The sequence below is a fragment of the Erpetoichthys calabaricus genome, chromosome 6 (genome assembly GCF_900747795.2).
Source record: "Erpetoichthys calabaricus chromosome 6, fErpCal1.3, whole genome shotgun sequence".
Classification (NCBI taxonomy): domain Eukaryota; kingdom Metazoa; phylum Chordata; class Cladistia; order Polypteriformes; family Polypteridae; genus Erpetoichthys; species Erpetoichthys calabaricus.
In genome coordinates this window covers 43,274,133-43,300,346 of record NC_041399.2, presented here as the reverse complement: position 1 = coordinate 43,300,346, position 26,214 = coordinate 43,274,133, and the positions used below count along the sequence as shown (strand labels likewise).

At 40.1% G+C, this 26,214-nt stretch overlaps 1 protein-coding gene across 3 annotated transcripts in view; it reads right to left on the bottom strand.

Annotated features, from left to right (window-relative positions):
- Positions 1-26,214, bottom strand: part of LOC114653293 (regulator of G-protein signaling 20-like) — a 149,392-nt gene that overhangs the window by 1,040 nt on the left and 122,138 nt on the right. For 2 of the 3 annotated variants that reach the window (XM_028803526.2, XM_051929388.1), the window contains exons 3-4: positions 15,049-15,138; positions 9,899-10,133 (exon numbers count right to left, since the gene is read on the bottom strand). In XM_028803526.2, the coding sequence (XP_028659359.1) occupies positions 9,899-10,133; positions 15,049-15,138 (325 nt within the window). The remainder of the gene's footprint in view (positions 1-9,898; positions 10,134-15,048; positions 15,139-26,214) is intronic. The other variant, XM_028803527.2, reaches the window with a different exon arrangement.

The following is a 26,214-nucleotide window of genomic DNA, read 5'->3' as shown; positions in this document are numbered from 1 at the left end:
CAGAAGCTTCTAGTCACTGAGTCTAATAAGCGATGCAGCGGCTGAGGAAGGTAATTGTGTTGCAATCGACCATCACTGTCTCCTGAACAAAGCTGCCACAACAAGCTCCAGCTACTTCAACCCAGACATGGGCCAAACGAACATTCCATAAATGGAAGGATGGCTGGTTTGAACTGGAAAACCTGATTCACAAAAGAAAACTTAATGGTGGTGGAGCAACTGTGTGCTGTACCCTTTGCAGTTGTTTTCAGTTTTGACAAATAAATTAATTATGTGCACTTGAAAGATAATTGAACGACAGTCTGAAACAAAATCTTAAAGGCATGGTGACCATCTGGTATATAATGAGCTACCTGCAAGTGTGCCACTAACCTTTAATGGCCTCTTGCATTCCTCTGAAATGATAACATAAAAGTTAAATGTTTGACAATTATTTTGGCGCTGAGGAAAAACAGGGTTGGACAGAAATTGTACATGTTTTAAATATTGAGGGCTTACCATAAATAAATGTTATAATCAGTCTATCGCCACATTTCATACAGAATACAGTTCCAAAGTTTTTACTGTACATGAATATTGATCCATCCTTTTCCAAATGCAAGTCTTAGAGAGCACAGGCAGCAAGCAGTGGAGCACTTAGTGACACTTTCACCTGTGACTCTGTTAAGTCTTGCATCATACAGTATTAGATGTTCCATAATGTCAGATTAAAATCTGAAAAGAAAGAACTCTACCGTAAATTGGGTGACACCGCAGTGCAGCAGTTAGTGCTTGCCTCATGGATCCAGTATCCTGGGCTCAAGGTTCAGGTTCAATTCTTGTCTGTGTGAAGTTTGCTGTTTCTCCCAATGGGTTTTCCTTTCACATACCCAAAGATGTACAGGTTAGTTTGCTTGGTGATTCCAAAGTGACTCTGTGATTCCCTGTGAGTCCAGGGCTGTTTTTGGCCTTGCACTCATTGCAGACGGGATAGGATCTCAGTGTACATGTCACTGCTTTGGACACACTAGAGTTGAGAGAGTTATGTCTTGTAAATTGTCACGAGGCTTAAACATAATTGTACACACACACCAAGCACAACTGAGGACAGCCAATGTACCTAACCTGCATGTCTTTGGACGTTGGGAGGAAACCCACACAGACATGGGGGAGAACATGTAAACTCCACACAGGGAGGACTCGGGAAGCGAACCAGGGTCTCCTAACTGCGAGGCAGCAGCACTACCACTGCACCACCGTGCTGCCTGTTGTATTTCAGCCAGTCAGTCATTTTCCAACCCATTAAATCCTAACACAGGGTCATGGGGGTCTGCTGGAGCCAATCCCAGCCAGCACAGGGCGCAAGGCAGGAACAAATCCAGGGCAGGTCACCAGCCCACCGCAGGACATGCACACACTAGGGACAATTTAGGATCGCCAATCCGCCTAACCTGCATGTCTTTGGACTGTGGGAGGATACCTACGCAGACACGGGGAGAACATGCAAACTCCACACAGGGAGGACCCGGGAAGCAAACCCAGATCTCCTAACTGCGAGGCAGCAGCGCTACCACTGCGCCACCGTGCCACCCTAAGTTGTATTTCAATTTCTGTAAATGATTTTAATACCTACTAAGTATTCCTTGTTTTTTATGTTGGTTTAATTTTGTTCCCTTCTGTGTTTTATTAATTTAGATGATGTGTCAAGGAAAATTTTGAGTGAAATAATTCATGTCCTGTCATTGGGCTTTTCAACAGTACCTGATGGCTATGATAGGCACTTTAAGCCATTGCTGAGGTTCTTTCGTGTTTTCCTTCTCCCCTTTAGAGTTGGACCCTTTTTGCTATCTGTGACTTTTTTGTTTTCAATAATTCTGTTTGTTGAAGTCTGGCTGTTGTGTTAGGATTTTGGATTTTTGATCTTGGCTTTGTCATTAATTCATTTTCTATATTTTTTCCTTTTTTCATGTCCAAATTTAGTCTTTTTTCCCTTTTGGATTTTGTACTTATCATTTTGGATTTTGGAAATTTTGTATTTATTTTTTTTTGTTCTGAAAAAGAAAATCTAAAAAAAACGTATTGTTTCATTTTATGATCAGAATTCCCTCTCCATCTGTGGCAATGTCACAACAATATATACATGAAAAAAGCTTCTATTTGGCCAAAACTGCAAAATTATCTGTACTAGTTCTATCATCCATGTACTACCATCCACACATCATCTTTTCTTTTCACGCGTGTGCGCGAGTTGCGAAATGTAAACAAATGTAAACGCAGGCAAAATGGCATCGACATCTCACGAGGGAGCGAAGCGAGTGCAGAAAACAAATGTTTTGCGCATTATCACTGAGTCTGACTTTTGTTGAGAGTGATCAGGAGATCGAACAAGAGAGTGAGGAACTGGCATCAGCTGATCGGAACACCAGCCGATGCCGCCCCAGCTGAGCACATTCGTGCAGCCGATGCACCTATGGCAAGGTTCGTGTGGGAGGAATACCTAGACATTGATCCGTGGGAGCCAAACTGGCTACCGGACTTCACAAGACAGTATGGCTTGCTGTTGGACTCGACAGATTACCAGCCGCTGGACTACTTCAGGCTGTTCTTTCCTGAGGCTGCCTTTCAGCTACTGTCAGACGAGACAAACAGGTATGCAGACCAATTTTTTGAATCGAGGGCTGTGCTTGCATCGTATTCTCATTTTTCAAACTGGAAACCCACAACAAAACAGGAGATGAAGGGCTTTGTGGCATTACAAATATAGATGGGACTAGACTGGTGATATAACTTCAGGGAGCATTGGGCCAAACGTGCGTGATGATAAGTACGTGCTCCTGCAAAGTGATTGTGAGCAACTGAGCTTCATAAATTCTGAGAATAGCGATGAGGAGTTCTTGGGGTTTTTATAAAACTAGAAGAGTGCTTGAACCTTAAAGTCTCTCCTTATTTGTTAATGACAGTGATGATGTTTCTTAATACCGCTGTTGAATTTACATGGTTGAAATATTATTCTGCTATATTTTATTAAACATATTAGTACACCATTTGGTTCAGAATATTTTTTTCTTGTTTTCCTCCTCTAAACCTAGGTGCGTCTAATGGTCAGGTGCATCTTATGGAGCAAAAAATATGGTAATCTGTTAAAAAAGAACGGCCTGCTTTGCATCCTCCATTACTGGCTACATTATTGTTCTTTTATAGTGTCATTCTCTTTTTGAATATTAGAGTTCCAAAACATAACTGTTACACTTTGCCCAAAGAAAAATAAATGTAGTAGTGGGGATGATCGGTATAGAAAACGTAATCAAAAGCCAGAGTTCTATCCCATGATTCAATACCAAAACACTAATCAAAGAATTGTAGTAAGGAGACAAAGCAAAGAGTCAGAACCCAGTCCATTTAAAGTACAAGAAGTAAGCATACACAAGTTTAAGATTGTTTTTGAGGTTATCCGCAAGCTTGGATAGTGACGTGTCTGATGCCCTGCCTTTTATATCATCACAGTTTTTTGCATTAGTTATGGTATTTCCTGAAACACACTTCATACCACACATTATAATCATGACAACTCAACATGGTGGTGCCTATGAAGAAAACAAAATTGCAATAGAAAAGGAACAAGTTTTTTTTAATAAGTAAAACCAGTAATAATAAAAGTTGAAACAGGCACTCAGGAAATTTTAAATTACACAATCATAACAATAATATGTTCTACTTTTCCATTTCACCACAATGGAAGCAATCGTTAAAATGAATCACTTGAACAGTACAGTCTAGTTAATGAGAATGTTCTGTATATTATATTTGTTACTGGCACACAGATGAATTAAACAATTTCTCAATGATCACTTGTGAAGCTGGCACATTGGGCAACATTCATTGCAAGCTCTTGCGTATCAGTTATTGAAGCAAAATGTCAGATGCAACAATCAACAATTGGCTTAATTAAATGTATTTATCCAATCCTTACATGGGTCACTGAGATCAGGCCTCAAAATGTGTACGACAGGCAACTCCAATTCATAGAATGGCAGTCCAATTCACAGCACCTCAGGTTGAGAAACTAGTAAGAATGTTTATTTAATGATCATAGAAATAAATCAGACAAGGAAAAAGACAAAATAAAACAGGGAGGATAAGATTCCATGCGACTGTTAAATGAACACTGTTATCGTCAAAGCAAAAACTTTCAAAGGAAGTTCGGTGCCCATCCAGGTTTACTTACCTGCCTAATATTGCCAGGATAGGCTTTGGCACCCATACCACTAAAATTAGCAAGGTGGATTCAATGATAGATGAAAAAATGTACGGCTATTACCTGACAACAAGTACTTACTAGGAGGTGACTGGAGAAGAATATGCCAGCTGCATGCGGGAAGAATGGCAGCAGCAAATTAAACCACGACTGACACATTGTGAGGTAGCAGTGCCACACAGAGCATCGAGATGTAGCTGATATGTTGACTTTTGTTACTACAGCAGCAGCAGCACGAAATCTGTGATTTTGGAAACTCGTTTATTTTCAACCAATCAGCTTTATTTTTAGCTCGTAACATCATAAAGGGGGTACTTAACTTTATGCTTGAAGGCACACACTGTTAGATGTTTCATAACTGATTTAAAAAGCCTGGTTACCTTAGAAATGTAAATGTTGGCCTATTTTTTTTACATGCAGGTTTGGAGGCTTGAAGTGAGTGTGACAGTCCAGGTTGGCTCCGTGCTCACGGGATGCTTATGAGAGCCTCTTGGACCCAAACTCATCAATAGTCATGTACCAAGATGAGCCGGGCAAATGAGGAGACACATGTAGCAAGGGTTAGGTGTAAAAAGTGTTCAAGTGCTTTTATTTAAAAATCCTACTCAAAAAAAAAGTGCAATTCTCCAAGCCTTCAATAAATACATAAATAATACAATAAAACAGTGAAAATGTGGAGGTTAAAACCAAGCTCAAATAAATATATTCAATAAAAACAAGGTTAAAAATCCCAAGGAAGGAAGTGTTTCTAAAATTCAGTCCCCAGTGCATTCCTTTCTAAAACTAACGTCTCTTGTATTTACCCTGCACAGGTTACTGCAGTAGAGGAGACGCCCAATCGACAGGCACAGCCAACCTTTTAAATCCAGGCTTGGGTCCCTCTTGCTGCCATCTGTGGCCTTGGCAGGGCACCATGCCCGGCCTCCCTTCCCCGTCTCCAGCTGCCCCCCTCAGCCTTACATGGGGAGTCGCGTGAGCAACGGGTCACTCCAGCTCCCTAAAGACACTCAGCTAAAGTGACCCTCTTCAGACCCCGAGTGTTGGCCCTACACTCCTCTAAGCTCTCCTCCCGGCTCCCTGTACCGACTCTCTCCCCTTCCTGCCTTCATTCTCCTGTCTTTTAACCTCCGTCTCGCTCATTTCTGTTCCGCTGTTCTCTTCATTCTTGTCCTTTGCAGGGTCTTTTTATCTTGTCTGAATGGCACAGGTGAGATACGCCAACTCTAAGGTGTGAACAAAGCACCTGACTGATGCTCGCTTTTGCACATATGTGTGCGATCAGCCAGGCACCCCAACCAACCCTGGAGTGAAGTGCTTGTACACCTGCACCCAAATGGAGCCTGCACTTCCCAGGACACGATTATTTATTTCAAATCTGCCACTTATCACACACCTCCCTCCATGAGACCACCAGTTGCATAGGAAGGCTCCACTCTTTCTCCCGCCCCCAGTGCCCATGGCAGAACAGTTCCGTGGTTTGGCCCTGCACTGCACTAAGAACCATAACAGCACTAAAAACAAAACCCTTGAATAAAACGAAACCCAAGTCCCCTTCTAAAAACAGAACATAAAAAGAACAAGAACTGATACATAAATAGTCCATTAGACATTTCAAAATTCAAAATGTCCTCCTCAGGCTTGAGTTTGTGGGTTCTTTAAAACAGTCAGGCATCTAACCCACTTGCTGATTCCTCTTCTGTTCTTCAATCCTCACTTGCCATTGCTCATCCCACTGCTGCCACCATTTGTGATGGTCCAAACTCAAACTTGAAGAAGCTTCCAAACTCAACACGGAGTGTGCTGACCCGGACTGTCAGAGCAGGATTTTATTTTTATTAATATGATGGATTTTTCATGTTTTTTTATACAATTTATCATGTTTATGGTGTAAGTGGCTGACGTTAAACCTAATATTGCCTGAAGGTGAATGGCTGTCATTCAAGAAACAACGGAAATCCAACCATATTATTTCTCCACACCCTTTAAATTAATTCCTAAAAATGTTTTAAATTCGTAGCAGGATTCATCTGTCATCAGCAGTTACCATTAGATGTTATTCTACTGATGGTAAATGTTTAATGCTGAGGGCTTCCACAAGTGAAACCTATTTTTCTGCAAAGTAGAGAGTGGTGTTAGGCTTTATGTAACAATACAGTAATCCCTCCTCCATCGCGGGGGTTGCGTTCCAGAGCCACCCGCGAAATAAGGAAATCCGCGAAGTAGAAACCATATGTTTATATGGTTATTTTTATATTGTCATGCTTGGGTCACAGATTTGCGCAGAAACACAGGAGGTTGTAGAGAGACAGGAACGTTATTCAAACACTGCAAACAAACATTTGTCTCTTTTTCAAAAGTTTAAACTGTGCTCCATGACAAGACAGAGATGACAGTTCCGTCTCACAATTAAAAGAATGCAAACATATCTTCCTCTTCAAAGGAGTGCATGTCAGGAGAGAGAGAGAGAGAACAAAGCAAGCAGTCAAAAAAAAAAATCAATAGGGCTGTTTGGCTTTTAAGTATGCGAAGCACCGCCGGTACAAAGCTGTTGAAGGCGGCAGCTCACACACCCCTCCGTCAGGAGCAGGGAGAGAGAGAGAGACAGAGAAAAACAAAGTCAAAAATCAATACGTGCCTTTTTGAGCTTTTAAGTATGCGAAGCACCGTGCAGCATGTCGCTTCAGGAAGCAGCTGCACACAGAAGGTAGCAACGTCCCTATCGTCTAGGTGTGCGAACAGCCCCCCTGCTCACACCCCCCTACGTCAGCGCAAGAGAGAGAGAGAGAGAGAAAGTAAGTTGGGTAGCTTCTCAGCCATCTGCCAATAGTGTCCCTTGTATGAAATCAACTGGGCAAACCAACTGAGGAAGCATGTACCAGAAATTAAAAGACCCCATTGTCCGCAGAAACCCGCGAAGCAGCGAAAAATCTGCGATATATATTTAAATATGCTTACATAAAAAATCCGCGATGGAGTGAAGCCGTGAAAGGCGAAGCGTGATATAGCGAGGGATCACTGTACTTCTTTTTCTCTTTTTGCTTACCTAATCGCCTGAAGGCCGGACCACACTAAAGTGAAAATGTCTGAACACTTGGAGTCAGCACACTGCACATGCTAACTTTTATTACTCTGCAAACTCTGGTCCGAAAATCAGACTTCAACACAGCCTTTAAGGATTCTCCAGGTATTAATTAGTTACTGTACTAGGGGGGCAGCACGGTGGCACAGTGGGTAGCACTGCTGCCTCGAAGTCAGGAGACCTGGGTTCGCTTCCCAGGTCCTCCCTGCGTGGAGTTTGCATGATCTCCCCGTGTCTGCATGGGTTAGGTGCATTGGGCGATTCTAAATAGTGTCCCTAGTGTGTGCTTGGTGTGTGGGTGTGCCCTGTGGTGAGCTGGCGCCCTGCCCGGGGTTTGTTTCCTGCCTTGCGCCCTGTGTTGGCTGGGATTGGCTCCAGCAGACCCCCGTGACCCTGTAATAAGGATATAGCGGGTTGGTAAATTACTGACTGACTGTACTAGGGCCAAATTTACAAACCGGACGAGGGAATCCTAATCAATAGACAATGTGGTGCTCAAGAGGAGAGGGCTTACTAAATAGCATCCTGAACATTCCAACTCTCTTGCTTCAATGTTGATGACAAGGCAATTTTCGGGCACATGTGAATGCTTTTGTCATGGTAACTCATAACATATGTCGTTCAAAAAGCAACATGTGTCTTCATTTCCACTGAAGGCAGCTACATTATTTTTTTCTAAATATTTAATCATAAAATCATGGCTTCACGTAACGTTTTCATTAACTTCTAACATGAGTATTGGAAGGAATGGTATCATATTTGTACCTGGCATATTTCTGGAAATAATTTCAAAACAACATGAAAGGAAAAAGGAGAATTATTATGGCATGTGGTGCCTTGCAAACGAATATAACAGACACCCCTCCAAGTATCTGTGCAGATTTTGTTAAAGTGCTCCTTAAAGAAAAACATGAATTACTGAACCAAACAGTTTACTTGAAAAACTGGCTCCGTCGCCAAGATTCCTGCGCTGCTACAATAATATCGAGTTCTCCGCCATCCTGAACTTTATTAAGTTCAAAAAATGATTGTTTTTTCATGGGACTGCGTAAAGAGCTTCAATATGTTGGTAGCACCTCTACTAGCAATGGCTATACCCTTGCTTGTCTTTTTAAACTAACTAAAATTTCAAATTTTCTAATTTCTTGTGTGTGAATGCAAAGTGTAATTCATCCATCCATCCATTTTCCAACCCGCTGAATCTGAACACAGGGTCATGGGGGTCTGCTGGAGCCAATCCCAGCCAACACAGGGCGCAAGGCGGGAAACAATCCCAGGCAGGGCGCCAACCCACCACAGGACACACACACACACACCAAGGATAATTTACAATCGCCAATCGACCTAACCTGCATGTCTTTGGACTATGGGAGGAAACCCACGCAGACACGGGGAGAACATGCAAACTCCACGCTTGGAGGACCCGGGAAGCGAACCCAGGTCTCCTAACTGCGAGGCAGCAGCGCTACCACTGTGCCACCGTGCCGCCCAAGTGTAAGTTAAGTGAAAGAAAATTTATTTTTAATAAATTTTCAAAAATTTCTAAAATCATGTTTTCACTTTGTCATCCTGTGATATTGAGGTTTGTTTGATGAGGGAAATAATTTATTTAAAAGATTTTAGCACAAGGGTGCAACAAAGCAAAATGTGGAAAATATGAACGGGTCTGAATACTTTCTGAATTCACTATAGATACAAGATATATATTTTAGGCCAACAGCACTGCTTAACATCATTATAATAAAGCAAAAAATAATATACATGTTGATGTAAAGTGACACGAGTCAATTTCCCAAATATAAAAAGAAGAGTGGAATGAAGAAACAGCAACTTGTACATTTGACGAATGACTGCTGTGTGGTTCTGTATATCAAAGTGCGAAAGTCTTCACTTGATGAATTATAAAAATAAAGAGAGAATATTGACGGCACATGCTATTAGATAAATACTAATCAGAGACCATATAATAATTAATGTGAGCTTTTTGGAAGTGCAAATCATCAATATGTCCCTCTTCAAGCTTACTTAATGCAGTTTAGAGTCATGGGGGGTCCCAGGCCTATCCTAGGGAAACTGGACACGAGGGAAGAGACCAACCCTTCTCAGGACACACATCCACAAACAGCCATACAAGGCAAATTTATGGCCTTCAATAAAATTGACCAGCACATCTTTCAACAAAAAAGTAAAGTGTGAGGGCAAAAATACATGCAGGCACAGAGAATGTGCTGACTGCACACTGAGAGCGACTGTGGGCCACCATGCTGCAAATGTGCAAAAATATTAAAAGCGTGAAAAACCAACCAGACAAACTTTGATCAAATGATCCAAAGCATGAGGGGAATAAATTAGACAAGCTTATTTGTCAGATTATTACAGATTATGTATGGTAGAGTAAAGTTGAGAACACCTGAATGAATAAAATAACAATGGCACTCAACATAAAAAGTACCACTGGTTAATTTTAAACGACACCTTATAATCAAAATCAGACAATAAATTATCAGAAGTGTATGGATAAGAAAAAAGTTTCTTCTTTCAAATTTTATTTCATGTTGTATGGTATAACCATAAAGTAGACCCACCTCTTTTGGTGAAAGAATTGAAATGTAGTCTTCATATATTAGTCGCGCTTTCTCTTCTATAGCACTCTTGTTGTTTTCCTTTTTAAGGTCCTCACAAGCTAGCCAAAATAGCATATTCTCTTCGCTAAATTCTGTTCGTAAAAATTCACGGAATGTGTTACGGCCAGCAGGATTTTTCATCAGCTTGTCAAAAGACTGTCCCCAGGATTGCACATCTTCCACAGTAGGCTTTGCACTTTAACATTAAAGATAGAGAGAAAAATAAAAATTAGTGGGAAGCATGTAAGAAACAAATTAGCCTGCTCCTACATCATGCAAAAACAGCTTCATAGGAAGAAGTCCACAACTGTTTGTTAATAAGTCATATTGTGGAATGTCACGTAAAATGTCCTTTAAATACTGCAAACCACTATAAACTTCAATTGAATGATTCTGGAAGTCACTAATCACAGCGTAATGACGAAGTCTGAATTCTGACTGATGATCTTGCAGATTCCTCTGTCATCAACACTGCTAGATGTTCACTTCTGCACAGCCTAGAAAAGCAATAATACAGGAGCCTAAGAGTGATACATTAAACCCAAATCCAGCTTCCTGTCGAGAGTGAAAAATGAATTTTAAGTTATGGCGGCTTCTTTCTGTTCATGATTGCAATGCTTTGCATTGCTTTATTCTATGATTTGCAATTGCGTATCTCTCAAGTTTCAGAAGTGTTACACCCTCACAGGATAGGCAGCAATACACACATGGACTGTGCAAATGTGTTGCAATGGTGGGTATAGTTATATAAATGATATAAATTATAAATACTAATAATAATAAGAAGAAGAAGTTATGTTTGCAGGTGGTGTGTTGATAACTATATGGACATTCTTAACAATACTAACTCTTTAATGGCACTTTACTGGTTTGTGTAGTTGCTTATAGAACCATTGCTTGATAAAGAACTGTTTCATTCTGGGAAGGGTTCTTTCCATAAGAAATTGGTTCTTTGGGCTTTGAAAAAGGTTCCTAATATGTAAACAAAGAGAAATATTTAATGCGTAGAAGGATACTAAGAGATCGAGAAAACTTGCCCTGTTATTGTATGCAGCAGGAGTCCGGTACAAGTCATGTACCCACTGGCTTTTTCACAAATCTGTTATCATCTATTGGCTTTTTGGAGCCTGTAATGGATCTAAAGAAAAGGTCCTTTCCAGAACCTTCCTTCATGTGGTTAGTTCTTTTGGAATCCAAAAATGGTTCCTCTATGACACTTCTCTGAAGAACCACTTTGGCACCTTTATTTTTAAGAGTGTATACCATGGTGACAGTGGCATCACTCTGAAGTTGCTTTTGGTTGTGTTCAACAGCTGGCGCGCTTCACCTTCATGGGTGGCACTTCTCACTGTATTAATGCTACACTAGCTCCTTCTGTGGAGATTACATGATCCACATGCAGAAAGCAAAGTGGGACTCGACCACTGTTGGAGAGTCTTTTTCAAAGGAGGTTAGGTATAGCAAAAGCTGATACACCAAAACCCATTTGTCAAAGTTTTAGGGAAATCACTAAATTTAAAGTTGTTGAAAACAAGAAGAGTGGCAGAACTAGGTTTACTCACAGGGCCATTATCTTTATTTTGCCACATATTACAGACACTACTTCATCTGCCAGATCGTTTTATGTTTCACAAAATGGCAGTTCCAATGAAAAGATAACACATAAAACGATGGCACCCATGAGAGATCTCACACATAAAATGGTGGCACCTATAAAATGTCTTCTTCTTCTTTCGGCTGCTCCCGTTAGGGGTTGCCACAGCAGATCATCTTCTTCCATACCTTTCCGTCCTCCACATCTTGTTCTGTTACACCGATCACCTAAATGTCCTCTCTCACCACATCCAAAAATCTTCTCTCAGGCCTTCCTCTTTTCCTCTTCCCTGGCAGCTCTACCCTTAGCATCCTTCTCCCAATATACCCAGCATCTTTCCTCTGCACGTGTCCAAACCAACACAATCTCACCTCTTTGACTGTCTCCCAACCGTCCAACTTGAGCTGACCCTCTAATGTACTCATCTCTAATCCTATCCATCCTCGTCACACCCAGTGCAAAGCTTAGCATCTTTAACTCTGCTACCTCCAGCTCTGTCTCCTGCTTTCTGGTCAGTGCCACCATCTCCAACCCATATAACATAGCTGGTCTCACTACCGTCCTGTAGACCTTCCCTTTCACTCTTGCTGCTACCCGTCTGTCACAAATTACTCCTGACACTCTTCTCCACCCATTCCACCCTGCCTGCACTATCTCTTTTTCACTTCTCTTCCACAATCCCCATTACTCTGTACTGTTGATCCCAAGTATTTAAACTCATCCACTTTCGCCAACTCTACTCCCTGCATCCTCATCATTCCACTGACCTCCCTCTCATTTACACACATGTATTCTGTCTTGTTCTACTGACCTTCATTCCTCTCCTCTCTAGAGCATATCTCCACCTCTCCAGGGTCTCCTCAACCTGCTCATTACTATCGCTACAGATCACAATGTCATCAGTAAACATCATAGTCCACGGGGACTCCTGTCTAATCTCGTCTGTCAACCTGTCCATCACCATTGCAAATAAGATAGGGCTCAGAGCCAATCCCTGATGTAATCCCACCTCCAACTTGAATGCATCAGTCACTCCTCACCACTGTCACACTTCCCTCGTACATATCCCGTACTTCTCTGCCACTCCCGACTTCCTCATACAATACCACAACTCCTCTCGAGGCACCCTGTCATTTGCTTTTTCCAGGCCCACAAAGACACAATGCAAAACCTTCTGGACTTCTCTAAACTTCTCCATCAACATCCTCAGAGCAAACATTGCATCTGTGGTGCTCTTTCTTGGCATGAAACCATACTGCTGCTCACTAATCATCATCTCACTTCTCAACCTAGCTTCCACTACTCTTTCCCATAACTTCATGCTGTGGCTCATCAATTTTATTCTCCTGTAGTTACTGCAGTCCTGCACATCCCCCTTATTCTTAAATATTGGCACCAGTACACTTCTTCTCCACTCCTCAGGCATCCTCTTACTTTCCAAGATTCCATTAAGCAAACTGGTTAAAAACTCCACTGCCATCTCTCCTAAACACCTCCATGCTTCCAGTGGTATGTCATCTGGACCAACGGCCTTTCCATTTTGCATCCTCTTCATAGCTGTCCTTACTTCCTCCTTGCTAATCTGTTGCACTTCCTGATTCATTTATCTCCACATCATCCAACCTCTTCTCTCTCTCGTTCTCTTCATTTATCAGCCTCTCAAAGTACTCTTTCCATCTGCTCAACACACTTTCCTCGCTTGTGAGTACGTTTCCATCTTTATTCTTTATCACCCTAACCTGCTGCACATCTTTCCCAGCTCGGTCCCTCTATCTAGCCAATTGGTTCAGGTCATTTTCTCCCTCCTTAGTGTCCAACCTCTCATACAACTCACCATACGCTTTTCTTTAGCCTTCGCCACCTTTCTCTTCACCTTGCGCCTTATCTCCTTGTACTCTTGTCTACTTTCTGCATCTCTCTGACTATCCCACTTCTTCTTTGCCATTCTCTTCCTCTGTATACTCTCCTGTATTTCCTCCTTCCACCACCAGGTTTTCTTTTCATCCTTCCTCTTTCCAGATGTCACGCCAAGCACCCTTCTTGCTGTCACCCTTACTACATCTGCTGTAGTTTCCCAGCTGTCTGGTAACTCTTCACTGCCACCCAGTGCCTGTGTCACCTCCTCCCTAAACTCAACCTTGCAGTCTTCCTTTTTCAACTTCCACCATTTGATCCTTGGCTCTGCCCTCACTCTCTTCTTCTTCTTGATCTCCAACGTCATCCTACAGACCACCATCCTATGCTGTCTAACTACAGTTTCCCCTGCCACTACTTTGCAGTCTTCAATCTCCTTCAGATCAACTCTTCTGCATAGGATGTAATCTACCTGTGTGCATCTTCCTCCATTCTTGTATGTCACCCTATGTTCCTCCCACTTCTTAAAATATGTATTCACCACAGCCATGTCCATCCTTTTGGCAAAATCCACTATCCTCTGACCTTCTTCATTCCTCTCCTTGACACCATACCTACCCCTCACCTCCTCGTCTCCACTGTTCCCTTCACCAACATGCCCATTGAAATCCACTCCAATCACCACTTTCTGTCCCTTGGGTACACTGTTTATCACTTCATCCAACTCACTCCAAAAATCTTTTTTTTCACCCATTGCACACCCAACTTGCGGGGCATATGCACTAACAACATTCATCATCACACCTTCAATTTCCAGCTTCATAATCAGTACTCTGCCTGACACTCTTTTCACCTCCAAAACACTCTTGACATACTGTTTCTTCAGAATAACCCCTACCTCATTTCTCCTCCCATCCACACCATGACAGAACAATTTGAATCCACCTCCGATCCACCTGGCCTTACTCCCCTTCCATTTAGTCTCTTGCATGCACAATATATCAGCCTTCCTTCTCTCCATCATATCTGCTCTCTCCCCTTACCAGTCATACTGCCAACATTCAAAGTTCCTACCCTCAGTTCCACTCTCTTTACTTTCCTCCTCTTCTCCTGTGTCCAGACACGTCTCCCCCCTCTTCTTCTCCTTCTTCTTTTTTTGCCAACAGTAGCCCAATTTCCGCCAGCACCCTGTTAGCTAACAGTACTGGTGGCGGTTGTTGTTAACCCGGGGCTCGACCGATCCGGTATGGAAATTTGTATTCCTGTCCGCATATTGATTTGGCAAAATTTTACACCAGATGCCCTTCCTGACGTAACCCTCCCCATTTATCCAGGCTTGGGACCGGCACGAAGAAACACACTGGTTTGTGCATCCCCTGTGGCTGGGTTAAAATGTAAAATGTAAACATACAAAATAGTGACAAAATGATTTCACCAGTATAACAGTGAAAATATAGATACAATAAAACAAACAAACTGCATTACTTAGGTGAACCTGACACATACATAGTGAAACTCTTCATAGTGCATATGTTGTAGCTGGATTTTTCAGGAACAGGAGAATTCAAGATAGAAACAATTTGAGCAGGCTTTTTAAAATTGCATTGTTTCAAAGTTAACAGCATTGCATTCCACAGCACGAAAAACAGGAAAAGCATCATACCTTTCTTCACAGTTGAGGGTGTCATCAGTTCTGATTTCATGGGATGCTCTTCTGGACCTTTCATCTCCTTCTTCATTCCTAACAGTAAGACTGCAAGGTAGTAAACAAATCATTTTACCCAGGTACAGAATAGTGAAGGGGTATCATAACAGAAAAAATTGAAGAGCTGAGATCAATAATGTGAATACTTCACTTTAGTCTGCATATTCATTTGGAGTTTATACATTTGATAAATTTAATCGCTTATATGGACCAAATTCATTATCAAAACATGGAAATGACACCTAAATATATCATTTGAAAAAATAAATATATCTAATTATCATGCATTAACTCTGAACTCAGCATTAAGGCATTATATACTAAAGGCAGATTTCTAAAACTGTATTTTATAATCATTCTGGTGATACTAGATATTTAGTATAATGCTAAAAATGATAAGAAATTTGTAAATACTGTATGACCATAAATTATACTGTTTTACATCAACTTTTTATACTGCTGGGTGCACAAGTTGTGTATGCCTGCATAATATTCAAAATAATTTAGAAGACTCAATGAAAACAGCACAATGATATTTTTAAGATTCCAAATAGTTTAAAAGGGAATAGTCACATTTTTATATCTTTCAATAACAAAAAGAACTCTTTCATATGAGAGCTTTGAAAAAATGGTAGTGTGAAACAATACAATTGTTTTCATAAAAAAATGGCAGAAAAGAGCAGGAAAAATCCCAAGAATCAACATAGTTGTATGAACTATGTCAGACATGGCTAGTCCATCCTGCACCTTTAAATTATGAGGATGTCATGGACTTCACTTGTACACAACTAAACTTACTCATATGGGGCCAATTTTGAGCCATCAGATAATCTAACCTTCATATCCTTGGTTAGAAGTGAGGAAAACTGACATATTTCAGCTACCATTGCCAACCACAGTTGCAGGAAGTAAAAACTGAAGCAAGTTAAGAACCAAATGTCTCTCACTACCCGTGGCTAATCTACAATGGTAATGAAATGAGGTGCACTCTATGTCCTTTCTAAACAAAAACATCATTTAGTTAATACTACAAAATGTCCACATTGGCCAGACATCTGTGTGGCTCAGCTCATTATGCCTTGAGGCATGAGGCAAATCTTTTTAATGGTGCAACATGTAATGCTGTAACAGATGCACTTAGTCACAAAAATGTGCAGTTAGTGGAGCTGTTAAAATGCAGTACTTCATTGCCAAAAATGAATCAGCAAACACTAAATGTGTGCTATTGATTTCATTTTTTAAACCAAAATAATATCCTTTAGTGTGGCAATAAAATGAGACAAACCTAGTGAAAGCATATATGACACATATATTAATGGTATTGTGAATGGGGTGTAGTCTCCAGTTATAAACCCTTGCTGCAGATCAGGTCAATCAGTTCAATGAAATTCATACCCTGAGATTGAATCTCGAAAAGTACGTAGCACACAACAGATGACAAAACTGATCAATTATTTCTAGCATAACTTAATTTTCCTTTAAATTCTGGCAAGAGTGAAAACAGTAGACAATGAAAAAATAAATGAACACTGTGATAATTGTACTGTATATTAATTATAAAACTACAATAAATGGATTTAGAAGTTGTTGAAGATGAGTGCCTTGCACAGAGTACTTTAAATACTGATTGTAGATACAAACCTCCACCTGAATTTAAGATCAACCCTGCCTATAAATTTCTCTATGTAACAAGACCTTTCTAGAAACAATAACACCTTTTGACCAGACAATGAGATGGATGCATCAATTTGTAGTCTGAAAAAAAAATATTCTGCAAATAATTGTGCAACAATGAAGTATCCATTAATTTTTGTTATATACGTGCGTACTTCATATACGTAATCAATGAAAATTTGAAAACTTCAAGAAATGTTTCCAATCCAATCTGATTGGTCAGTTTAGTTTTGGTGTGATTGGCCAGTTTTACTTTGGTGATATGATTGAAGGATGAAGTACGAATGTTATACTCAGAGCTGGCATGTCAAATCTGAATTTCTCCGACTTCAGATAATGACATCAATCCAAAATGGCGACTTTAGTGAAAGCTGTAGAATTATTCTGTTTATTAGTACTTCTGTCTATTTGTGTCTTATTAGATCAGTCGTTCATACAGCACTAATCTGTGGACATGTTGCTACAATGTTTGGATCCAGAAAATACCACTCACTATTATTATTATTTATTCAGATGGAGCAAGCACAACAAGGTTATTCCTTGAAGTGCTAATATTGTTTTCTGAATGTTTAACTGGAACGCAGGCAACTGGGTTGTGACGCGACTCCCAGCTCTGACATCTGACTACCAAGGTAAATGGAACACATGCTGTGACACATGAGGAGGAGAAATGGCATAGGAGACACACTGAGAGAGATGCCAACAGAGATGGAAAGTATTTAATTGGACAGGAGGTGATAAAGGCTACTCAAAAATAATGACAGAGTCTGAGAAGCAGGCTTTATGGGACCTGAGTTGCCTCGAAAGCTTGCATATTGTAATCTTTCTAGTTAGCCAATAAAAGGTGTCATTTTGCTTGGCTTTTCTCTACATTCATAATGGCTAACACGGTACAACACCCTAGTACTATTATAAAATAAATACTGTATTTTAAAAATCAATAATAAGGGTTAGATAGATAGATAGATAGATAGATAGATAGATAGATAGATAGATAGATAGATAGATAGATAGATAGATAGATAGATAGATAGATAGATAGATAGATAGATAGATAGATAAAGTACTTCTGTATTTGTCCCAAGGGAGAAATCTAGTCTTAACAGAAGATCAACAAATATCATAACAAACAACAACTCCCCTCAAGCACACATAAGCATTAGAAAGATGTGTGACTATAGGTCTAAATGAGCACCAGTAGCATTACTTAACACAGTTTTGCTAAATAATCAACTGGCTGAAAGTCCTCAGTGTTAGTGTGTCAGGAATAGGATGTGCAACATTGTTCATTATGGCCATCAGTTTTGTCTTCATTGTTTTCATTAGAAAAAAGTGATTACATACTTAAAGGAATACTCCTCTCAAAAATGATATTTTTTATGTGTTACTTAAACTGTGTAGTTTGTAGTGATGGCTGAGAAAAAATGTTACATCATGTTTTTATTTCAAAATGGAGAGAAAAAATTTTATGATATACAGGAATAGAAGCCTATAGTGACTAAAGCCTTACAATGGCAAACAATGTGAAAAACATCCACAGAAAAAAGAAAAAAAAGAATTTCACATTACTCTTGTTGCATAATCCACATGTCTATTATCCAGTCATAGGCTCAAAGCATACAGAATGTATGTTTTTTTTTGCAAAAATATTGTTAAATATTGTATATATTCTTGGTCAAGAGACCTGTCTTTTTTTCAAAAAGTCATACCAATTAGGTTTTAGGTTTCTCGTTTATGATGCACACTGATAATTCTGATAATATATATTAGTAGAGATATTTGTGCAAGACATGTGGTGTGTCTGGTAAAGCTGTCTCCTACAGCTGGGTTGGCACTGTTTGTCAACATTGGGGAAAAAAGGCATAATATTGGCTACCCAGGACCAGGCACTGCTTGCCAATATTATCAAGACAAGAATAAACATCCCTGGAGAGGACAGTTAAGTGCCAGCTATGCAAGGTGAAGGAGGAGACCATGGACCAACCAGTCAGCTCTTGCAGCAAGACTGTACGGATAGACAAGACTTGCCTTGTAGTCTAAGTGACAAAAATACTACATTGAAGCCTGGGTAAGAAGTAAAGCTTCCCAGCTTCTGACAAGTAGAAGAGCATGAAGTGGTGAAGGTGCTTTAGAAAGATTACTCCAAAATTATCTCCAACTTGAAGGTCCTGATGGACAAACCCCTGGAACACAACATACCAAACATTCCTGTGTAAGAAAAGATGCAGGTGTGGCTGATAGACTTGGCAATCCCCAGAACCAGCTGGATTGAAAAGTGAGAAGGAAATGGAAAAGACTGCCAAGTATCAAGATTTGAAAATGGCAATGGAGAGCTGCAGGAGAAGGCAGCCACAGTGGTACTAATAGTAATTAGAGCCCTGGGCACAATTCCCAGAGACCTTGAGAAACACCTGAGGACATTGGAACCGGACAGGATGGCACCCTGCCTGCTATTATATTTAAATCGCCAAGTGAGAAAGCAACAACTCTCTAATTTAGTCATTAATGTTTATTTTTGTCCTGGAGTGATAAAATCACAATTATGGAACTACAGACACTATCTTAAAAACTATATAAAAATATCCAGATTTCGCTATCTGTTTATATTTTCTGTTATACTTTCTTGTACTGGTTTTATTCTATTTTAATAAATGGCATGTTGCTTTTAAAATTTCTAAATGTTCTATTTTTTGTATTTATATTAAGAGTAATTGAAGTAATAAAGTAATTACAGGGCACCTAATGTAGTGAAGATAGCCACTTTCTCTTTTTCCAATAGAGTCGGAAGGTTAAGGGGGAAGCTCTAATTGGGTGGACATCACATTTAGAACAAAATATCATTTACTGCTAATTGGTTTTAACCAAGGTATGCTAGCTTCCATATGTGTAGATTATTCATGGGAATCAAGGTAGCCTTCGGTTTATGGTAGGTTATATGTTAGTGCACACTTGTGCTGTTCATGCCAAAGCTAGTGAGTTTCTAAGTGGAATATCAAGGAGTCATTAAGAAGGATCAAAGAATGTCAGGTTATATAGCATGACGTGTGGAGTACAAGTCCAAGGAGGTTCTGCTCAACCTTTATAATGCACTGGTGAGGCCTCATCAAGAGTACTGTGTGCAGTTTTGGTCTCCAGGCTACAAAAAGGACATAGCAGCGCTAGAAAAAGTCCAGAGAAGTGCGACTAGGCTGATTCCAGGGCTACAGGGAATGAATAATGAGGAAAGATTAACAAAGCTGAGCCTATACAGTTTAAGTAACAAGATTAAGAGGTGACATAATTGAAGTGTTTAAAATTATAAAGGGAATTAGTCCAGTGGATCAAAACTGTCATTTTAAAATGAGTTCATCAAGAACATGGAGATACAGTTGGAATCTTGTTAAGGGTAAATTTTGCACAAACATTAGGAAGTTTTTGAAACACACACACTTGGAATAAGCTACCAAGTAGTGTGGTAGACAGTAGAACTTTCAATAGAAGAATTAAGTGGATAGGACTGGCGAGCTTTGTTGGGCTGAATGGCCTGTTCTTGTCTAGTGTGGCACCCGGACGGGGCTCATGCCCGGCCGGGTTGCCCAGGAGGACCGGAGGAGGGCTCATGCCTCCTCCAGACCACAAGGGGGCGACTGCCCTGGTTGCTTTGGGGGCCACGGGTACAGGGCTTAGAAGCTCAACCCTGTAGGGGCCGGTGGTCACCGCCAGGGGGCGTCCCCGTGCCTGATGGACCCTGGACCCCAGCATTTCCGCCACACCAGGAAGTGCTGGGGGGAAGAAAAGAGGGAACACCCGGAGTGCTTCCGGGGAGACAGCCGGCACTTCCGCCACACTGGGGCGTGTCTGGTGGAAGATTGCCGGTGCACACCTGGAGCACATCTGGGTATGGATAAAAGGGGCCGCCTCCCTTCATTCAAGGCTGGAGTCGGGTGGAAGAGGACGAGGTCTGGAAGGAGAGAGAAGGAGGCAGTCCGAAGGAAAGGCATTGTGGTATTGGCCTGGACTTTGGGGGAGTCTGTGGGTTGTGTGGCACAATAACTTTGTAAATAGTGTAAATAAACGTGTGTTGGGTGACAAAACGATGTCTGTCTGTCTGTGTCTGGGCTGTTCCCCACACTAGATTGTTCTAATGATTCAAGTACAGTGTGACAATCTGTGCAAGTATAACTTATAATCAGTGCTTGTGTGGATAGAGTCTGTGTATGTGAGGTTTAAGGTGTGACAGAAAAGCAACCCAATAATGAAACTGGTGAGTTGCACTCATCCTATGACAATACACTTTAATATCAATATGAATTTAAAGAACATAATAAGGCAAACTTAGGATACTTAGATACTACTTAGGATATTGCACAGAAAGCTTGCAGTAGGAGTAAGCATTGACAACACTGATCATTTAAACAGTTACCATACTGATGAAGATATGGAAGGAGAAGAGAAGGGAAGACAGATGATAAAGAAAGGTTTAAAGAGAAATGCATTATACAAAGACCAGGTAGCAAAGTAATCAATAGGTGCTTTACCACCACAGACTCTTTTTCAGGAGCCAGGGACTTTTTAGAAACTTTTGTGGCATTCCCACCACAGGAACTCAGGCCATTTATAGTCCCTGCTAGGTAGTTCACTTTTAGCTCCTTTTCAAGGGCATGTACTTTTTATTCAACCAGGAACTAGCTATCGTGTGTCTCAGGTGATTAAATGTGTTGATTGGCTGACCCCAACCACTGGCGCCATCTATTTTTAAATGTGAATTTCATTACAGTATTGATGAACGTACACATTGTCTTTTTTTTTCACTTGATTCTAATTTTCTGCATGGGAATATTGTATCTCTGCAATCCAATGTAAACTCTAACTTTCTTTTGTTTTTCAATCCTGTCGGATATTCCTTTAATCAATTCTCTAAAATAGCAATAAAGCATGTGCTAGAAACAAGAACTAACAACACCTCATTCTTCATTGTTTTAGCAGTAGTGCTGTGTATTGACGTCTTCAGATTAACCTATGACCATTGCATGTTACATATTTTGCACAGAGTTTACTGTTCCTGTTGTGCAGTGAGAATGCAACACTCAAAAGTGTCCAGGCTCTACATCATACTGCAGTGGGAAAGCACCTTATGTACTGAAGCAAAAGTAATTTTACAAAAAGTAAAGGATGAAGATTGCAATCTGTGTCTGTGATTAAAAATTGAACTAAATCAGAAATACTAGGAGTCTCACAAATAAAGGAATATTGTTGAACTACATTCGTCCTCCCTATGGCACATTCAGAGCACCCCAGTGGATAATTGGTGTAAACACTGGCTGAACAGACCTATGAGATACAATCTACGCAAATTATCTCTCCTAAGCAGATCACTTGTTTTCGGGCAGCTAATTTCTTTAATTCACAGACATGTGAGCGTGCGTTTAAAATATCAATATAAGCTTAACATGCAGGCTTATGAAACACCTGGGGAACACAACAGAGGACTAGTATTGACCTGCTATCCAACATCCTGAGGGAGAAAGGAAATGAAGAAGCCAATTAGTATCGTATTAATTAAAGAGCTTAAAACGGTAAGAATTTCACTCATGTTGAGCAGAGGTCATGTGCTTTACATGGAGGCATTTCTTTGCGTAATACTCTGCACATAAAGCCTGAATTACTTACTCACAACGTAACATTTTCTGCATGTCGGCTTTCAGGAAACCTCTGTAACAAATAAGTGAAATGCTTCAATACACGGAGAGAGACATTTATTTTTTCAATGTCTCACACTGCTTGAAAAAACCTTCATACATCCATTTTTTGAATTCCTGTAACAAATTTTTGTATTCAGAGTCTGAGCCACCAAGTTTAGAAATAAGACAAGAGGACAATAGTCTGTGCTGCCAGTCCATAATGGGGACAGTTCTTCATATATATTATATATACATATATAAAACATTTTGTTTAAATGTAATAATAAAAGGGGATGAATATGTATTTCTGGAGAAAAATGAAAAAGAAATTATGGAAGCCAAGCCTTAAAGCCCAAACACAGAAAGACAATAAAATGATCGAATTACTCATTACACACCCTGTGGGTTTACCAAAAAAATCTGAAACCAGCATCTTGGGAATAAAGTCATCTGGACTTGCAAACTTAATCACTCGAGATAAGAACTTTAAGTAATATGAAATCTTGTGCCATATGCTGGCTTTGACACCCATGGGCAAGATTATTGAAGGCGCTGTCCATTAAGTTGTCACTTAAGTAGGTGACTATGACATTAATTTTTGTTTTTTTTGGCTGGATCAATAAATCACAAAAAAAAAAAAACCCTAACCCTGGAGCAAAGAAATGGAATGCTGGCTGTTTGTTTTACATAGAAATAAGTGAGACAAATAAAAAATAAAAACCTACTTAATGGCCAGTTTATTGAGTATACCTCCATGTTAACTCAGGTAGCCTTCAAAACTGCCAATCGTGTGGCTGCAACTCAAATTGTTCTTTGCGGATGCAGGACCACCCTGATGTCACTGCTGCTGGCTCCTTTGTCTGGCTTCCTATTTGACTCAGTGGATCATTGAGTTTCTGTTGGAGTTTACTGGAAGAATTGTTGTTCATGAGTTTCAGGGTTATTGGATTTATTTTGATTCTCTCTTGGATTTTGCTATCAAATTGTAGATTAGGTGCCATTTGACCTTATTGTGGCCCTTTTGTTATTCGGTTCTTTCTCAATAAATATCTTCACTAATAAAGATTCTTTGTGAGACTTGTCGCTACACATAAGGAGTTTCACGGTTTTTCGTTCCCTTTTGAGACATTTTGGGGCTGGTATTTTCTATTTTTAAAACCAATTCTCCATTTTGGTGCCTGCTTAGGCTGGAGGCTGCAGGTGGTAGTTGGGAACTGGCTTACTTGAGGTAAGCCTCTTCTGGATGGGCCAGTAAAGTTCCTGGTCTGGTTTGTGGGTCTTTTGGAGGCTTCATATTTGTTATTACCGTATATTCTCGCAGATAAGTTCTCCTGCGAATAAGTCGGGACTTGATTTTACCATATAATTTCTGGTATTTTATAATGTTGCTCGTATAAGTCAAATGTGGAAAACTCACACTATTGGTACAAGGGATTAGGATATGCTAACGCCTGCCAGAGAGAGTAACCACGTAGCTCACTGCCTTTTTTTCCTATGTGGGTGCGGCAATGTGCTGAATCAGCGTGTGCTCCTAACATCTCTCTCTCTTTATTGTGCATACTGTACGTGACCACATGGTAAACCCAAACTATTCCAAAGCAACATTTGCACTAATTTGTGTTTTTTGTATCTCACAACCTCATGCAACTTTATCATAAAAGCATCCCTTATCTACAATGTAGCGTTCGATCAAAAGAAAATATGAAGCTGGTTCTAAATTAAACGTTGTTGAATTAGCCGAAAGAACTTGATAACTGTGCTGCTGCAACAAAATTGGATGCATTTGAGGAACTGATGCAAGATTGGAGGAGGCAAGAAGATGTTAAAAAAAAATGAAGTCTCGCATTTTTGAACGGGCGTACAAGTCTGTGTCTGATTTTATGATCGATTTCTCGGGTTTCAAGACCCGACTTATACATGAGTATATATGGTAAATGAAGTCTCAGACATAAGGCTCCCTAAAAAGACCATGAAATCAGAACAGAGGCTTCACTGGCCAGCCTAGTCAAGCTTACACAATACTATGACATGTAAGCTTCCAGCCAAGCAGTCATCAAAGAAGAAGAGCTGGCATAAATAATACAAAAATGTCCCAAAATAAAGCAAAAGTCTCACAAGAGCAAACAAAGACTCTTTATGTATTAGGATTTATTAAACAAAAATTAGAAATTAACAAGAAAATGCTCAGAAACAAGGCAAAAATGAGCTGCTTAAGAGGCAATCCTAAACAGACAAGTTCCAAAACATGGCAATCCTTAAACAGCTGCAAGAAGTCCAGAGAAAACAGAAAAAAATCCTAAGAAAATAGCAATGCGCACTATAAAACACAAACATACGTTATTACATAATAATACCCTTTTCGCCATGTTTGTGATATTGTTACCAAACATATGCCAGTTCAGTAAATCCTATGCCTTCATACTGGCAATCCATAAAGTACCAAGTGAACGATCTTATGTAAAAATCCACACCATTTAATTTTTAATAAAAAAATCATATCCAAAGGTGACAAACCTTCATAACACTCCAGATTTCCACTGTCATGTCTTTGTGCAAAAATATTAAAATTTAGCATAGCTGATCCACTTCTTATTATTAAGTGCGTTATGCCGAATCTTGAAGGAGTCTAGAGGTTGGGGCTAACTTTGTCGGGCAGTTCTTTTTGGTTCTGTGTGAAGCTGTTAGTTATTCAGACATAAAGAAAAATATTCTGGTTGGTGTAAAAAGTTCCTTCAAATGGACTCCACATCTAATCCCTTGTGGTGGTGCTAACTGTAGAACATCTTGCCAAACCTCAGACCATCTGATAAATGGCTTGTTTGGGCCACAAGATGAACTAGCCCACCCAAGAAATAAAGGAGTCACTTCTAGGATGCCAGAGGCAGTGACAGAGCGCCTTAAACTAGAGACATCTGGAAGATAAAGATTAAAAAGTTGACATTCACAGGGGAGGGGATTTAAGTGGATTCAGTTATCTAGGGGATGTGCAGCGGCTGCTCGCTATTCACCAACTCAGCTGGCAGATGGCTTTCTGCTTGACAAATCAGAGCACCAGCTATTTCTTTTCAGCCCCCAGATATCCGCGATGGCTTGTGAGGACATCTCAGAGGCAGGATTCAAGAGCAGCTGCTTTCCCTCACTTCATCTTTAAGAGTGCTTGTGCTATCACATCATTTTGCTGCTCTTCTTTGAAAATGCACATTAGCTTACAAAATGCAAGTGAATAGCTGTCAGGGCTAATTTGTGTAAAGCTTATGGTGAAGAAGAGTCTCCTTGATTAGTTCAATAGGAAGTGCATTCAAAAAATACTCATATAATTTCACCTTCTTCAGCACTACTCTTTTAAGCTGGCACTAGCAGGCTTTTTGGTTTTGGTCTGAAATTTTGATCAGGAAGCAATAAGTAATGATAGTTGGCAGATTTATGTTTTTACTTTTGAGGGTTGTCCTTTTGGCTTTCAGAATGCACCTCTATCCAGTGTGTTGTTTAAGGCTTTTTCATTTGTTTGTCTTCATTTTTCAGAGTATAACACTCTAAAAATGTAAAAATAATAATAATAATAATAAACTACACCCACCCATTATTGTATCTGCTTAATCCATTTCTGAGTCTTGAAGCCTAGAGAATATCTTAGCAACACCGGGCTCAAGATAGGAATTTGATGCCCCATGAAATTGTACTCTTGCACAGAATCAGACATTTGGAGTGGTAACCAAACAGACCATTTGGACAGTTTGACACACAGACCAGAATGTCATTCGTGACAAAAGAACTTCTGGTTTATTAGAGC